The 19,152-nt window shown below is 31.7% G+C and overlaps 2 protein-coding genes across 2 annotated transcripts; one reads left to right on the top strand and one right to left on the bottom strand.

The window, feature by feature from the left end:
* Positions 1–2,786: 2,786 nt before the first annotated feature.
* On the bottom strand, positions 2,787–15,590 carry LOC143918571 (uncharacterized). Its single transcript, XM_077440510.1, has 7 exons — positions 15,582–15,590; positions 15,182–15,293; positions 13,744–13,821; positions 8,045–8,226; positions 3,385–3,583; positions 3,195–3,301; positions 2,787–2,909 (listed from the first exon to the last, which is right to left on the bottom strand). Exons 1-7 carry the CDS (start codon positions 15,588–15,590, stop codon positions 2,787–2,789), a joined length of 810 nt encoding a protein of 269 aa, XP_077296636.1.
* LOC143918569 (uncharacterized) lies at positions 13,720–18,352 on the top strand. The gene is made up of 2 exons (XM_077440509.1): positions 13,720–13,934; positions 17,385–18,352. Exon 2 carries the CDS (start codon positions 17,402–17,404, stop codon positions 18,350–18,352), a length of 951 nt encoding a protein of 316 aa, XP_077296635.1. The 5' UTR covers positions 13,720–13,934; positions 17,385–17,401.
* Positions 18,353–19,152: the final 800 nt, after the last annotated feature.

Raw genomic sequence — 19,152 nt, 5'->3', positions numbered from 1 at the left:
ATAAAACACTGACAACTACTAAAGATACATATTATATAAATATTATATTTAACAAAAAAGTATTTGGAATATGATAGGATTGATTATTTTTTCAAACAAACCAACGGTTATCAAATGGCCCCAAATCAGATAATTGCTTGAAAAAATAATTAACAAGTGATAAAATATATGTTACAAGCGATGAATAAATTCATGTATTTTTATTTTGCAACAAAATACATTCATAAATAATGTATATTTCAACAATTTACATATCTTTATTTTTATTTTCAAAGAATGGTTTATACAACCACTGCTCCGACAGTTTCAGCTTCTCGATTAGCAGAAGATTTTAAAATTAAATTGATACATATGTACATATGTACTATCAAATATATTGGCACCAGTTTGATTGTGCCCCAGGAAATTCATATTTTTAGCTGATCCTGGTTAAGAGTAAACCTTAAGCTCGTGTAGAATAAAAGTATGTAGATCATTTCTAGCCTAATAATAAATAATTGTTAAAGCCATAGAAGAGTATTAATATACAAGTGGTAAGCTTGGCTTAAGTTGACCAGCTTAAATTTAATCTGACATACATACATTTCAGGCTAACAATGATTAATATTTTTTTTTGTTTTCATTTTGTGTTCAGCATACGATAGGGCATACAGTAAAAACATTCATATTATCTATTCTATAAACAGAAAAATATCAAATACACAGCGTAATACAAATTTGGCACGCTTTTACTACACTACATAGGCAATGAAGCAGATTTGGTACTAACAATTATCTAATAATGAACGCACATTTATTTGAAATCAATTTAAATATTTAGTTAAGTATGTACGTATTGTAGATTCAGCGTTACACTCGATGGATTAAAAATAGGTTGTGGCTATTTGCAGGTACTATATCTGCAAATTATTGGCTATTTGCAGGTACTATATCTGCGACAGGCGCAAAGTCTTCTGCGCATGCGCGTGAACTTATAATCCGATTATAATTTCTTACATTTACTGTATGCTAGACTTGTTTAATAAATCGTTCATTATACACGAGGCAAATAAATTTCGCACGATATTATAATAGATTTATATCATTTAGCTAGTTAGCAGCTTGTACTTGTATGTAGGTATTATACGTTGTATATGATAATAATCTTCTAACAATTAATAATATTAACTAATTTGGATTATATTTTTTACTCTACATCATTTTACGAGTTCGAACTAAATTTTAAGAGGTTTAAAACAAAATTTTAACAGTAAACACGCTGACAGTGACAGTTCACACGCATGCGCAGAAGACTTTGCGCCTGTCGCAGATATAATACCTGCAAATAGTCAATAATTAGCAGATATAGTACCTGCAATTAGCCAATAATTTGCGGATATAGTATCTGCAAATAGCCACACACTTAAAAATAAACGGAACAGATATATATGTATAGAGGTAAACAATCAGTATGACAGAGAATTGAAACTGTAATAATGTATATTTATTTCCTGCTAAGCACAACCTTTTTAAACTAAATTTCAAATCTGATTTCATTGATTTCTACGTGTTGAAACAAAATTGTATAAAAAAATATTAAAATCAAAATATTTTAGACATATGTTTTATATGCATTTAAACAGATATGTCTTCATTTTATAGTTATGTATGTAGATATTTGTGTAAAACATTATTTTTCCTAAATTACATAGGCAAGAATATTTTACATGTATGTATGTTTAAAAATTTCCAGTATTGTTAATGATATGGATAACACTGATAATATTAGATATTGAAATATATGAATACGAATTTTACTTATTTATATTTTGTATATATTTTAGTATATTTATATTCATGTAGTCATTATTTTTTTATAAAAATAATGATTATAGTAAAGCATCTTCTATGAATACTTTAATACAACATTCACAATACGTGAATATAATTATTAATATAAACCTATTTACGTTGGCAGTCTTGAACTGTTTTTTTTAATTAATTTTCATTAATTTATTTAAAATTATATTCCCTCAATATATGATTTTAATACTGGTGTTGTTATTGTTACAACAAACAATTGTTTGTATAGCCCGTTTATAATGGAGAATTTGAGTACAAATGCATATATTGTGAGTAGTTTTGAATATTCAACATTTTTAATGGGCAATTATTATCCATAAAAAGTTTAACATTAAGTGAATACAATATTTATAATCAACTGTCGCGACTATATTAAAAATATATTTTATTTAAAATGCTGCAATGTTAATTTTAAAACGAACGTTATAATAATTGTATTTTTTGGTCGTGTCAATGATACTATGCGTTTTTAACGTTTAATTAAAATTATATTTCTTTATCGAAAATATACATAAATTTATTAAAAATTTATAATATATTTTTGGCGGCTGGGCCGCAGAATACAATAAAATTTTGATATGCGAAAATTCATATATTTCATATCATATTATAATATGTATCATATAAATAACAAGATGGTCACAATGTATGTATTATCCAAGTGAGATATGATGTTTGAATATGTTATGTTTTATATAATATAATATGTAAATTCTACTTTATCTCCAGGTTTTTGTTGATTTCATTTTACCAAAGTTTGATCGTGTATTAAAAATGGAAAAATCATAATAACAAATATGTGTTTTACTCGAAAATATGTATTTTCTTCGAACTAATCATACTTAGAAAATGGCAGTATGAAAATAGTAGTGTCGGACGAATTCGCACAAACACACCATGGTTTAAATTTCTCACCTTTTATGTTCCTTTTTCAAATTGGATGACTAAGAATCGACTTCATGACATACTTCCATATAGTCTGGATCGTGAATAATATCCTTGATCATGTCCTTAAGCATTGTGTAACGGGGAAACATCGGATATACCTTGGAGCTCACATAGTCAGACTGTTGGGTTTTAAAATTACAATATTATTGTTATGAATCATAGTATAAATATAATGCTAAAAATGTCCTTAGTAAAATATTTATTGTTTAAAAACTATTGGAGGTCAACAATCAGGTAAACCGCAAAATATATTTAAACAATTGTGGTTTCGATGTGACAATATTGTGAGTTCAACTTATTTAATTGGTTCTAATAAATATTTTATATATGCAAAGATTTTAATTAAATTTACTTTAAGAATTCTATTTTTATATTATTCGAATTTTGTTTAATTATAAATATACCTTCAATTCCCTGATAAGATTCCTCAATCCTGAATATTTTTTTAAGAGACGGTACAAATCGTTAGTCATTTGAGTATTTTCGGCTTCTATCTGCGCTGTTATCATGTCTAAAACCACCAAAAACAACAAAATTAGTTATTTGTAAACACATTCAAGTATATGAAATCGATTCAAATTTATAAAACATCACCGGTGAGTCTTTCTATTCGTTCTCTTCTATCGGCAGCTTCTTCGGCCAGTTTAGTTGATGTTTTTACACCCTCTCCAGATTTTTGAGTTTTTTCCATTATAGCGCAGGCACGCAGGACAAATGCTGGCACAGTTTCTTGTTTCTCCTGTTTAGGAATGTCCACGAGTGTCCAATATTGAGTTTCAAGACGAATCACATCCTGAATGAAATTGAATTAAAAAATTATACAATATTTTAATACAGCTCTGTTTACATAATTAACTCACATTAACGGATTTATAACTTTGTTTTCGTTATATCAAAGAAGATTAATAAGATTATTCCGTGTTATTTTATTCGGAAGCTTTCAAGCGGAAAATCTTATTAAACGCATTAAGTCATTAAGTAACGCTGAAGAAGCTATTTAATAAAAAAAAGTCCTCCGGAATAATATAGAGATTTCCTCTTACTCTTTGAAGTGAAATAAAAAGGAATGGAAAAGTTTAATACAGACAGAATAGTTGCTTTCAAAAGACACAATTTGGCTGGGTTAATCTAATAGTACGGTTGTATAATACTTGGAAAAAGGAAAAGCAATTATGTTTCTTACAAGAAATTGTATTTCAGTGAAGTGTAAAACAAAATGGCTTATTACTATCTTTAATTATTATTTGAAGAAATATATAATATGTTATTGAATTTCATTTATAATACATATGTACATATTCCATATGTACCATTCTAAGCTCATTTATATAATTTAAATTGTTTTCTGGTAAGATTGTCATAATATTTTACTTTCAAAATAGACATGTACAGATTTTGATTTCAGAGCAAAAACCATCAACACATCTTCCACTGGGAGACTTTATATAAGGTTAATTATATCTAGCATACTTTGTATGCTAAATTCTGTTAAAACACTGTTGTTATAATTAATCATATATGTATATTATATCGCTATTCTATGTGTCTGTATATCTGTGTGCGATAACGCTCGCTGTACTATAAGAGTCGTTTCGATTCGACATACATATGTATGTACGTCACAGTTAAAACATTCCCAACAATACAATATAATACTAACATAATAACATACATATATATATATATATATATATATATATATATATATATATATATATTTTTTTTTTTTTTTCCTCTAGGAAAATAAGTCTGAGCATTTAGCGCCATCTATAAAAAAATTATTTCATTAATTAATAAATTAATCAATTTTTCTATTGGTGTTTTATATTGTTTATAAATATGTAGGTAGGTTGATAGTTTTTACCATTTTTTCGTCATATTAAACAATTAAATATATTTAAAAGGTATTTGAAAAAAATACGATTGCGTGCGGATCGAACACAGGATACGATCGACACATTTCTTTAATTTTTTTTAATTAAAAGCTTAAGAGGGCTGGACACCAGCGCCTTGTCCATACAAACGTATTACATTTCTCCCTTCCTCAATTATAGCACTAGATAAATTATTTTTTAATATGCTATGGATATCCACCATTGGGATGCATCTATTGTTTTATTTTTTTGTTTAGTTATTTTTTATAGGAGCTAGTACTAGGAGCCACCAAACATCTATAAAATCGCCTCTTTTTTACACCCACGAAAAGAGTCCAGCGTGCTTATTTAACGGTCGATTTAAAAAAAAATACGCACATAGTTGCACAGAAAATATCTTTCTCATACCGATGATGAAATTTTTGTAAAAATTGGTCCAGTTTTGGAGGAGAAAATAGGAGAATACGAAACCTCGATTTTGTCGATTTAAAATACGTATTGTCTGGTCGAAGCGCAACTGTCGCATTCACACAAAATATATAAATGTATATTGATATATATTGTCGCATTCACTCAATATATATATCGAAGAAAGGAACGGCAACAAAATTAAGGTTTCGGGTGCACAGCCCTCTTAATATGCCATAGCCCATGCGATGATATTTCATCGGGCAAAACACTGGTATATTATAATGTCTATAATATAAATGGATGTATAAACATTAAAACTAGGTAACTCCAATCAGATTGAATAGGTATTCCAGATATTTATTTATGTTAACAATAAATAATTTTTTGTTCGATTTTTTGACGCGATTTGTTCGTCGGCTAGGCTTTTATTAATCGCAAAAGTCGAGTCGTAAACATCAATTAACCTAAGCCGGGATTATTTCGGTGGCTCCGAAAGGATTGCCAATTCCCCCGGAAGCTGGCACGCCGTCCGATTCTTTTGTGCGTTCTAATGAGTTTTCCGGAATGTTTCGGAAAAATAAACACGGATCGAACGCTGCTTAAAAGGATTGGTCGCCATTCTACACGAGAGGGGAACGTATCGCATCGTTTCGATTCGCAAACCGATCTGTTTAATGAATTGTTACTGGGGGGAGGGGAGGGGGATCGTTTACCGGAAATTATATAGAAAAATCCATTGAATTGAGTGTTTTTCTTTAACACACACACACACAGAGGAAGGTTGAAAGCATAATATAAAAGGAAAAATCTGATCGACTATCTCATGTAAAAATATTTAAATATCATATTTGGAATGAATAGGATGTGAAAAAATTCTGCTTTTAAATTTAAAATGTCTTTTATTTTGGAATTTGTTTTCAGATATTTAAGCCCTTCGGCTCTTTTATATATACACATAGAAACAGTACGCTCATTATTTTGATTTTATATTTTATTTTGGAAGAATAAATTCTATAAATAATTTATAAAAAAAAATGTAAATAAATGTTACGGTCCTAGTGTACCTTTCCTTTCGTTAATGAACATATTAGTTTGTTCATACTTGAACCAATTTGTTCAGTTATAGTGTACACAAAATAAAAAGTTGACAAACGAACTAGTTTGTTCATGCACTGACTATTAGGCATAAGTTGTCTCGAGTATTCTCAATCGTTTGTTCCATCTTTTATTTATTTGTTTACAGTTAAGCTATAGTGAAATAAGGATTGTAAATAGGTTTTTGAGCTCTTTTTCCTATTAAGCTGTAGATTAACATTAGAATAATATATTTATTTATTTATTTGGAAAATTTACAGTTTATTAAGTTACATAGATATATGTAATACTATGATTACTAACCAAATTAAATTAAATTTTAAAATAGAAAATGATCAGTAGATCAGTAGCTATTAAAATAGATATAAGATGTATTGTGAACATAATTTCGTAATAATAAAAAGCATTAAAAAATCAAAAAAATCAAGCTATAGTGACATTACAGATATACTCCAGGGCGTCACTATAGCTAGGCTTTACATGAAAATATAGTCACTATACATGAAAAAACAATTAAAAGATGCAAAAATAAATATTAAATATCAATATGTAAACAAAAATAAAGCATGAAAATTATGTAAAGTTAAGAACAAAAATAAAATTAAATATGAACAATTAAATGTGAGAACACATTTACGATCTCAAATTAAACAATTCTCCGATCAGATCAGCATATTTTAGATTGAACAAATCCAAGTTAGCAGAAATCTGGTTGAGGAGCTTGATGCCCCGAGCAACAGGCGACGAAACCATATGCATATTTGCTTATGCTGGGTTGCAATATTTTGAAAATTAACAGAAACGGGAGCAACGTTATAATACATCTTTTCCATCAGATTTTCCTTTTAAATACTTGGTGTTTTGTTATCCCAAAGGTTTTCACAGCTAAAAGTTTCATGCTACACCTGGTGAGTCTATTTAAAGATATATTTTGAGTGTTAGCACTCAAACTAAAACCAATTCGTGTATGAACAAACTAATGTATTTATGTTTCTGTGTAAAGTATTAAAAAAAAAAAAAAGCAAATGCAAATCGATTTTTCGTTTTTTATCAAAATCAAATACCCTCTGAAAGTAATACCTCATTTAACCATATACATATATATTGGGAGCTACAAACATTAGAATCCATTGTTCAGTTATGAATGTGTTACAGTAAAAGTGTATATTCCGTTCATGAACATACTAGATTGTTCATACACGAACCAATCTAAACAGTTTTAGTATCAGCACGAAATAACAAATTGATAAACGAACTAGTTTGTTCATGCACAAACTATTAGGCATAAGTTATAGTATTCTCAATCGTTTGATCCACCCCTTTGTATAATATATATGCTTACCATGAGTTGCAATATTTTTAATATCAGCGGAAACGGGAATTATAGCAACGTTGTAATGTGGTTTGCATAGGATTTCCGTTGTAAATACTTGGTGTTTTGACATCTCAAAGGTTTTGTCAGCTAAAAGTGTCATGCGATACATGGTGAGTCTATTTGAAGATAGTTTTTGACTGTTAGCGATTAAACTGAAACTAGCTGGTATATGAATAAACTAGTAAGTTCATGAACGAACCGGAGTAAACACATGTACTGAGCTTACATATGCATGTAACTACGCCCTAGCATTGGATTTCTTACGGGTATGAAAATACCAAAAGGCGATACCGATAAATGAAGTTAAAAAAAAGAAAATACAAATATGGATTTGTTTGTGATTTTATTCGACTCGGAATTGGTAGTTTCCGGTGAACTTTCTATTATATTATTATTCTGAATCATAAGGAGGAAAAGCTTTTGTGAACACGAATCGTTTCCTTGACCGGTTTTATGCGGTTCTCCGTAAAAGGAATTCGAGGCGAGCTTCTTCTTTTACCTTGATCATGATTTTGAGCAGGTTGTATCGCTGGAAGACATTCCTTTGGGCCTTGCTGTCTCCATAACGAGCCATGAGGTTAACCAGAGCTTTTTTGGCTGTATCGTATGAATCATCGAGGCGAATCCTGACGGCGCGAAGCCGCTCGTTAGTTTCGATCACCTCTTCCTTGCTCTGCCCACCTGAAAAACACAATATTATCCTGATTTATCTTCGGTGTATGAAATTTAACATTTGGACGGTTTTTTTTTTAATATGTGTATTTAAGTAAGTTTTATTGTTTATTTTTTCGTATGTATTAAAATTTATTTAATATATTTATTCAGAACTTGTTGTGTGAATTATGATGAGTTTTATATATGTATATGTAACTAGTGTTCTGCTCGTTGTTTTTAACGTGTGGTTTCAGAAAGGATTTGATACACGAATTAAAATAAATGTATATGTTCGGTATATATAAATATAGTGTAAGGTAATTTATACGCACACGCAATACTAACACGTAATAAAAGTGCACGAACAAAGAATTCCAGACGAACCGAACGGTTTGAATAAAAAATAATGATTTATTTATATATTCAGTACAAGAGCTGATTACGGGCTAACTTAAATTCTAACAGTGTCGAGTTTGTACCTACATATATACTCTTATTTAAAACAATGAATGTGTTGAAGACACGTGTTGTACAAATTCGGTTAGTCAGTGCTTAATCAATGGCGTTATTTATTAAATTAGGTGTACCACCACTCAATGGTACTACTTATTAAATTAGGTGTGTCTTATCTCTACTGGTTAGTCGTTTTATTGGTAATATTAATTACTCATCACGTGACAATGAAGGAGTCATACATGATGAGTAATTAATATAACAAATAACGGCGCCCCTGACAGGGTGCCCATGAGGGCTGTGCCCCCTTCGGTGGGGCCCACGGGTGCTGCGCCCCCTGTGGGGCCTTCGGCGGGGCCCCATGGGGGCTGCGTCCCCGGCGAAGCTCCATCTGGCTGCACCCCCTCCGGGGACTCTGAATCCTTTGAATCGAAAAAAAAAATAAATTGAACGTGTTGCTCCCACCCAACGACGGACCCAACCAACGACCGACCACTCACTAGTAGAAGATGCATCGTATAATGTTAGGTACATTTATATTTATTTATAGTTTTTGGACCATTGTGGCATTACAGGAAGAACTCCGAAAATAATATATAAAAATGAACGTAACGAAAAAAAAAAATTAAATAAAATTTATAATATAACAAGCTGAACCCGGCATGCGATGCAATGCCACAATAACGCATGCAATTCCCGTTCCCGTTCCGTTGTGGGAAAAATGCAGACAGCGAACACGTTGGTCGCGACGCGAAAACATTTGAAATTATAGCGTTGCAATGACACTCATTCCCGTTTTTGGGCGATTTGTTTTCACAGTAATCTTTCCGAACAACAAATCCTGAAAGTTCCATCGTAATCGGTTCAGTGTTATAGGAGCCTATTCGAGACACACAGACATACATTTATTTTTACTTACCTCTTATTAATTATATATATAGATTTATAATATAAAAATTTATAATAATATATGTTTGACAAAACATCCCTGCGAGGCACAAATAGAAGAGAGAAGATCAAAATTCCAGTCATACATCACATTTAATTATGAAAATAATGATGAGCGCAGGCTACCAGACAAATAGGTTAGAATAATATCCGATAATCTACGCTCACTAAGGTGGAAAATATCGCATTCAGGCTCAGAAGCAACGCTTCCATTGAGAAGTAGAATTGCTCTTGGAATAGGAGCCATTCGAAAAAGAACTTTACGAGCAGGAGGTACAACCATCAAATGATAATGTCTACTACGAACATTACATATTATTATTAGGGACATAAAGTCCCAACTGTTCCAGCAACGTCGGACATGATGTATTACCAAGCAGTAGCTGTAGAACAAAACGAATTATTTAAGTTCAGTAATTCGAAAACGATGAGCGAAAGTAATAATTGTTATTGATTCATTATAGTTATGAAATTTGAATATTGAGTATGCATTTATTTATTTTATATGAAAAATTGATTTAGTTGAAAAAAAAATCACCACTCTCATACGAAGCAACGCGTAAAAATTTTATGTAAATAATTTAAAATATTAAGTAATTCGCATATGGAATATTGATTACATATTTTGGGTCAATGTTTGGAGATATTATATTTCATAAGTGTGTTAATAAAAAAAATTGAGGTGATGGATTATGAAATATATGTGTATTTATTATATAAAATGTGACTTTTTTGTATTATTGTATTATTTATATATTATTTGGTAATGAAGATAATTATCATGGAGGGCGTAAAATGTTACAGGGTTATTATTTTTAGTATTGAAACAGGTCGACGACTTTGGCATGGTGAATGATTGTAGTGATTTCCCTTACCCAAATCAAAATAAAGTACAAGTTAAAGAGAAGTGCTGTTTTCCTGTTGTTGGGTTTTTTTGCTAATAATAAAAATCTTTATACGTAGAATGGAATTTTTGAATAAAATGTGTTTCCTTTATTTTGTTTAATTAACACTTTCCTTATTTATAATAATAATTTATTCATAATATTAACATTCCTTTCGGCGAAGAATACACGGAATTTTATATGATTTATAGTTGGCCAATTGAATATTAATGATTAAAAATAAGAGGACCTCATATACACGGAAGTTCTCTTATATTTACAATACCACATATTGACAATACACTGAGCAACAACAAATCACGTTTTATACTGACCGTTGCGGAGATTAATTAATCTTTACTAAGTTTGATCGACTAAATTCGAATGTCACAATGTTTTTGTTGATTATTTCTCGTTTATTGATGTGCCAAAAATGAATATTGAAATCAATAGTCGGATGTTTTTATCGTATTATGAGCTATCATGTATTTATTGGATCAGTTATATATTTCACTACATTAACAAGGGTGGGTTTTCTATCTGAATATTTTTTTATTTCATCTGAACGTACTTATTCGATCACAAAATGATTTTAAATTACAATATGAAATGTTCTACGCTGGGTGCTCATCGCTAGTAAATGAGAATGAGTGAGTGAGATGGAGTGATGCGCTCTCAATTTTTCATCTCGCTCTTCAATCATACATAGTCATAAACTCATAAACAACCGCATTTTGAACTTGATTGAAAATAATTTGTCACTCGAAGTAGTAAGTTAAGATAATAAAAAAAAATATCGAAATAAAAAACCAATTTTTATCAACGTGGTTAATTAATAAATTAGCGAAATAAGTTTATGATACTACCAAAAAAATGTGAAGGTAAAAAGTATATTTTTTCTCTTTTAAAATTCGCTATATAATTAATAATAAGTATTTTAAAGTAATAAAATATCACAATCAATAGAAAAAACATCCGACTATTGATTTCAATACACACTTTTGGCACAGCATTACTAGATTTTGAGTTAAAGACTTAAAAACCAGCAGAATAGACTAGTGTTTACTGTTTAGCACATAATGCTTTGAACAAAGCGTTCACAGGTTCAAATCCCACTAGTTTCTGCTGGCCAGACCTTGGATTTGTGACTCGAGGTCGATCGTTTCCTATCAGAATTTGACATTTTATATGATTATCGTTGAAACGGTTCCAACAAATTGGCAACCTTACCCATTTTCTCGAAAATCTCGAGTTTGCAGCAATCTCGAATTTCGCTGAATTGTATAAAATGCTGCAAATTTAAATATATGAAAATAAATGTCATTGTGGATGTTAATTGATATGTATTTACTTTATATAATAATACTTGTATCAAATGTACAATTTTTTTGGCCAGGAAGGCGTATTGGGTTACCTGTGAGGCTTCCTGGTATAAATTAAAAAAATAATAAAAATAAATAATAATAAAAGCCAAAAATCTGTAAGCATTGCGCAATTTTTAAACGCTCATCTTATAAACGAGAAGAAAGCAACGAAAATCATTGCCATAGTCGAATTCAATGGGTCAAATTTAGTAACGATAGAATAGTCTCCGCTTCGTTATTTTTTTTGTCGTTGCTGAGTGTATCAATAGCACAACACATACATACAAACAGCCAGCAGTTTGGCTTAATGGTAGCGTATATGCTTGGCACCATGCGATCACTGGTTCGATTAGCCAAAACTGCTGGTTAGATTTGGGGGTTTTGTGACTCCAAATCAATCGTTTCTCTATCAGAGTTTGCCAATTTTATCTGATCATTGTTGAAACGGTTCCTCAAATTGGCAAATAAATCCTTTCCTGTTGTCACAAAAATTTGTATGTATCATTGTGTATAATTTGTAAAAATTATGCCCAAAATCTTAATCTATAGATGTCTCAATAATCATCTGTATTTATTCTGTGTATAAATTGTAATAATTGTGCACAAAATCTAAAATCCAAAGATGTCTCAATGGATTAATTCTGTACTTAATTAATTGTTAAAATTAGTTCAATGGTCCTTGCGGCCGTATATATGTATGTATGTAAAATAAAAATGTCTGGCCGTATATTTCATGTATGGTTTCGAATTATGTAATGATTATGTATTAAAAATATATGTATTTCTTGATGTGTATAGTATCGCATTGGAGCGATCTGTAATGACGAGTGTACTTTGATTGATTGAATAAAATAAAATAAAATATACTAATTTAATTAAATATGAATCAAATTCGGTTTATATTGAATTTATGTATGTATGTATATGTTACACCGAATCCGTGAAATTGTCTATTACACGCATTCGGCAACAGAATCGCCGGATGCGTGAAAAATGCAAGCACGTTGCCCAGTTCACGGATTCGGCAAATTCTTTGGCGAATGCGTGTATTTGGCAAGAATTTGTCTGCTCAAAGTGTGGAGTCGGCAGATAGACAGCAGCGCTCCGGTGTTGTTTTTTAGAACTGGACAGCGTGGACAAGAGTCAAAGTGACATCTGAATGAGGATGTTTAATTTACATATTATTATGTATAAATATAACTACATACATATGTTTCGATCATCCGACTGTTAAAATATTGATCAAAATGTATAAAAATAGCATTAATTTATGTACAAGTCATATGAGATGATCGAAACATATGTATGTAGTCATATTATACATAATAATATGTAAATTAAACATCCTCATTCAGCTGTCACTTTGACACATGGTTATAATATTACACGCTGTCCAGTTCACGCATTCGGCAAAGAATTTGCCGAATCCGTGAACTGAGCAACGTGCTTGCATTTTTCACGCATTCGGCAATTCTCTTGCCGAATGCGTGTCATAGACAATTTCACGGATTCGGTGTAACATATATAAAAATGATTAGATGAATTTCTGGTTTATGTATGAATCAAATTTGTAAAAGTTATTATATTTCACTGTCGGAGTAGGTATGTATGTATAAAATTTATAATATGTATTAAATAAACATAAAAATTCAATTCATATTTATATATACAAGTATTTTTTAAACGATTAAAAACATGCATTTATTTAAATTTTTTTCAAAAATTTCTAAACAAAAGAGTGGTGGCGGACAGCAAACAGTCGATTCACCGAATTGTTACTTTAAAAACAAAACTACCTGTCTTCAGTTTGACGAGTATACCACGCAGTAACTTGTGTGTATATATTTTAAACTAGATTAAAATAATCATAATTACATTTGAAGGGTACTACTTACTGGATGTGCCTTCATCTTTGACGTCTTGGACGATCCGCCTCACGCTCTGTGTGAACTTTCCCACAAGATTGGTACTGGCTGCAACAACACAAAAACCAACTCGTTACAACAAAGCATTCAAATATTGTACAATCGCGATTATCGTGCAGAAACAGAGAATTATATCTGGGAGCTGATTGCATCAAACGAAGGTAACGTCTTAAATAACCTCTCGGTTTCGGTTGAAATTTCGCGCGTACACTTCGAGATAATATCTCGTTTTTTTTTTCTTCTTTGTATTAAATTTCATCCCGAGAAGAAACGTGACGTTCAAAGGTTTCGGGGGCATAATTAAATGAGGGATTCCCGATTTGGCTCGGCGCCGTAAAACCGTTTGGGATTTATCCCCGGGGTGTTCGGCACCCCAAAACGGACGATCGAAATTCAATTCGACGAACACGTGATAAATGGGCGGCTTTAGTACCTTCCCAAGTCGCCGTTCCGAATTATTCATATTTTTCCCGGTATCCTCGTCTCGGATTACGCGAACCTACCTTTTTGGGATGTTTTCACACTGAAAATGTGTTCCTTGCGAGAAAAATATGTCTTCTTTAAAAGTGTGGTTCAGATTCAAGAGCAGCGCCTTCAACACGAAGTTGAATCGCTTGTTATTTTTTATACCTGCGATATTTGGATGTTTTTATCAATGGAATGATTATTTTTTATCGGCTACATCTGAGACGTGGATAGCCTTTATAAATATGTATACCAGTGATGCAAAACCCACGGCCCGAAATGATTTACTTCAACTCTTAATGTTTCATTGAATATGAAAAAAATCTATGTTTGATACATGCTCACATATGTATCGAGTTTTAGTCAGTGTCTCGTAATTTAGCGACTTATATAATAAAAAAATGCTGTATTGTTTGTAATTGGCCAGGAAGGCGCATTGGGGTTTACCTGTAATGCCTTCCTGGTATGAAATAAAAAAAAATAAAAATGTATACACGCATTTTATTTAAATAGTACTACATACATAGTTCTCCTCGGAATTTACCATTGCTTAACGTTTATGTAACAATATTCAAATTTACTCAATATATATGTATGCTACAGTCGAAGTGTATTTTCAGTTGTAATATGTATATTCCCATCGGCGTTTTACGTCATTCATATTCGAATACAATTAAATTAGTAAATTATATCTCTACAAGCGTATACACTTTCAATAATGTGTGCCAGTTGTAATATAAAAATTGAGTTTTGACAGCTCTGGTGTTTCTACGAATGGTTAAGAATTCAATAATGCGTTAATATTTACTGGGTATTATGTATAAAGGTAATGATTACCGTATTATGATAAGTCTAAGAATGTGTTCAAAACAAAAATGTGACTTATCAATTCAATTTATTAGTCGAGGGACGTTTTTACGGAAACCTAGCTTCTCCATTTTACCTGGTATCAACTTATAGTTGCGCTGTATTTTCAGTTGTAATATATTTTGGCCAGTTGGTATGTTGTTCGCCATATGAGTCAAATAACATAGGTTAGACGGAATATATTCCATCTAGTTGAAATATATTACAATTGAAAATACACTTCAACTATATCGGTAGTTGTAGTTCGTACCAGGTTAGATGGAATATATTCCAATTAGTCAAAATATATTACAACTAGAACTATTTACACTTCAACTGTAACATGTATATTAATTTATCGTTTGTTTTGACAGAAAAATTTCATTGCAGTTCAATTATAAGACGTTTTTCTTCGTGTGCATGTTGTGCATATGTCACAGTGAAATTATGTTTCAAGTGAAAATATATTTTCATTGACGTTTCAGTGAAATCATAACCAGTAACATTCTCAGGGTTGGTTTTATTCATTTAAGATTAGATTGTTAAGGTTGGTATTATTTGAGGGTTAGGATAATGTTAGGTTAAGTAAGGGCTGGCCCTATTAATTCAAGTTTGGGTTGTTAGGGTTAAATTTATAGAGTTAAACGTTGTAAATTCATTGTTTGATAAATTTTCACTGTTTCAATTGCTGAAAATATATTTTCACTTGAAATATGCTTTCGCTGTTACACATACATATATGAAGTATTTTTATTGTATTCTAACAAATGCAGGTCAAGCACTGCACGTCAACAATCCGGCACAACAGTGCACGGAAAAGTGCATGTTTTGGTAAGTTCAGATTTGTTTTATCCGAGTACAAGGCAAAATCGGATTACATATACATTAAAGGACGCGACGATACAGCGCGATATTGCTTGCGTCACACATGATCTTTCCTAAAATATTTATACGCACATGTGCACTTTTGTTAGTTTGGGTGCACTCACCACTATGACGTCATGTCTGCTTGAAACCGGTTATGCTTTGTTACGTTTCAGGGATATTGCACTGCTGTAAAATATTAATAAATAGTGTCGGCTACTGCTATTGCGTCTATGCCACGTATGTACATATTACGGAACATATACATGTGTAGAATATAATAAATAATATTTTTGGTACTGCTGTTTACGCGCAGTTGCTGGTCTGTGCTTTGCTAGTATAAATAGGCATTTAATCGTATCTGAACTATATTTTTGCCTACTTATTTATAATGGCTGTTATCATCAATAAACAAAGAAGAATTCAAGAAGAAAATGGAACTTTTCAAAAGCAATTGGTGGACAAGTACTGTTTCATTGGAAATTTAAAGTCTCTGTATTGTCTAAATGTAAAGACACACAGAGAGGTACGTGGCACGTGTTTTATTAGATAGTTTTGCTCATGCAACAAAAAAAACGCCGGTACGCTAAATCTTTACCGTTGCGTCCCTTCGCAAACCCGACCCCTTGTATTGTTTTAGGTGATATTATTTTGTCGTATTTTTTATCCTCGATATAGGCTTGACAGTGATCGATAACGGTAATTCCCATATGTGAAGAAATGTAAGAGAAGCTTCTCGAAACAATGAATAATTGTGCGAAATATTAATGACATGAAGATACGACTCTCACACTTGGAGTTCACGAACCAACCCGTGTCACACTTTTGAATTTCTTACCATAATAGTAGCAATGGAATATAACCTTCATATACATATGTACATAGTTATTATTGTTAATATGCAGCCCACAAAATGGATAAATTGGCCCATCTCTCAAAAATGTTGTGCATCACTGCTTTATAGCCAACGAATTTTTTTAAGTTGGTCAAAGTTCATATTGTGATCCGTTAAACGACTTTGCGGTAGATCGCATGACGGACGGTATATTTCAAAATTTTAATTCATTATCTTGTACGCGATTACTCTTGACCTCTACATGGAATTCCTCGATGTTTATATGTTAGTCGTGTCGACATTCTATTGTAACCGTTACAACTGACATTCAATTGTAACAGCGTGGCCGTTTAACTAATGATGACATGATCTAATAACTAATGATGAGATGAAAGTCATTAATAACTATCCTATAAGGTCTCTATATTTTATTCCTTTATATTGTTTGATGAATCTTGCTATTTTTACTTGCTGTTTATCTTTATAATAATTACAATAAGCACATTATAGTCAAACCCCATATTTAATGATAAATTGACCTGATACCAATCTATAGACATGGATGTTGAAGATGATACAAATTAATTGTCTCGCTTTTTAGGATACAGTTCTGGGATTATGGACAAAGGACTTGATGACGTTTCTGTTTATCTCTTGGAGGCGCTCTCGGAAGACGGACAGACTCTCAAGAAGGAACCAGAGAAGACTCCTATTCCAGAGTTTGGTTTAACCTTTCCGCCTAATATTGCCCCCATGAAGGCTTTCACGGATCCATATGTTATTCCTCCCAAATATGTGGAGCTCACTGTTTCTATGTCGATAAAGGACATAAAAGAGTTGAAGAGACATCATGATCTGTGGAGAGATGATTGTTGGGATCATCTAATAGGTTTGAACAGGAATGATAGATTTGGATTTTACCTCGATGCAATTAGTTCCATCACGGACCTCTCAATTTTTGAGGAAAAGCTCAAAAGAGGAAGAAGAAATTATTTAAAGGCAGTCATAAGCTCCAAACTTTACTCCTACGAGGATAGGGAAAAGGCTGCTGTGGAGTTAATGAGGAGTAACTCTCTTATGGAGAACTTTGCCGATCGTGCCAAGAAGGTCTTGTATGAAATTGGATCTATTATGAAGCAGTTGGCGAACAATACTGCCAGGCATAATGATAACTTTATGAATGCTCAAGCTCGAGTGACTGATAATCTGAAGGTCTGTGCAGCCCTTGTCAAAGATGCACATACAAGTATTGAGACCAAAATGACCACTCTCATAGATGTGCTGACAGACAAAACAGACAGGAACGGCTCTGAGTTTGAAATGTTTTCAAATTACCGGTTTCATCCTGAACCAGTCTTACCAAACCAAGATGGAAGATCATCAAGAGAAAAGACTGCTCCTCCTAATTCAACAATGGGACACCCAAAGAAATTCAGTGCAGATCAATCAGAAGTGGAAACTGCTTTGATAATACCAGAGAGGAGGAGAATACATCATTGGTCATTTGAGTCTCGAGAAAATAACGAGAGTAAAAGTAGTAGCAATAGTAGTATAGGCTTATTGGAATGAGCTAGAGAAGCATAATATATGTACATATGTACTCTATACGTGATAGGTTTTCTTAGCCAGTTCTTAATTAATATCTATTGAATACTACTTAATATGAGCTGAATCGCAAATTGATAAATATTAAAAAAAAGTTTGTAGGTTCCAGAATGTTCTCTCTTATCTTTAATCGCGTTCTCTATTCTTGCCCATTCGTGCAAGCATGTACATACATATGTATGTATGTAGATATATACCTACATATATGTATATACCTACGTATGTGTGTATACATATACCTATATACATATGTACAATTTAGGCCGGAGCGAAAAGCGAGGATTTAGGATTTTAATTGATGGAAAATTTAAGTCACGTTAAATAAAAAATTCGTCGATTTTAAACAATGTCCTTTGCCAACCAATTAATTTGTTTCTACAAATGTTTTTAAAAAGTAGGTTGTTTTCAAATATCTCTTTTTTTTAAGTACATGTGGTTTTGATTTTTTACTGTTTTTAAAATAAATAAACGCTTAATATTCACTTATTGAAGTTTTGATTGATTAACGAGAATTCAAAGTTGACGTTTCGCTCAGAAGTGACTATAGAAAGCATGCGGGTGTTTGTATGGGGGAAGTGTTCCTTTTAGAATATCGTCATTTTTTTCACGTTTCTGTGATTTTTATTACCTTTAAATTGAATACAAAATATTTACGAATTTTATGAAATATGTATGATGAAGCCAAAATGTCCTACTTTGGCGCAAAATGTCATGTCTTACATCAAAATAGGTAATTTTGTCCTCCTTACATTTAATAAATGACT

Source organism: Arctopsyche grandis, chromosome 11 (assembly GCF_051622035.1).
Source record: "Arctopsyche grandis isolate Sample6627 chromosome 11, ASM5162203v2, whole genome shotgun sequence".
Lineage (NCBI taxonomy): Eukaryota > Metazoa > Arthropoda > Insecta > Trichoptera > Hydropsychidae > Arctopsyche > Arctopsyche grandis.
This window is presented reverse-complemented; position numbering and strand designations above follow the sequence as displayed.

Coding starts and splice junctions, on each gene's coding strand:
- LOC143918571 (XM_077440510.1), bottom strand. Junction 3,302..3,384: donor ACGAATAGAAAGACTCACCG/GTGATGTTTTAT, acceptor TGGTGGTTTTAG/ACATGATAACAGCGCAGATA. Junction 2,910..3,194: donor ATCTTATCAGGGAATTGAAG/GTATATTTATAA, acceptor AAAACCCAACAG/TCTGACTATGTGAGCTCCAA.
- LOC143918569 (XM_077440509.1), top strand. CDS start 17,402: ATGGACAAAGGACTTGATGACGTTTCTGTTTATCTCTTGGAGGCGCTC.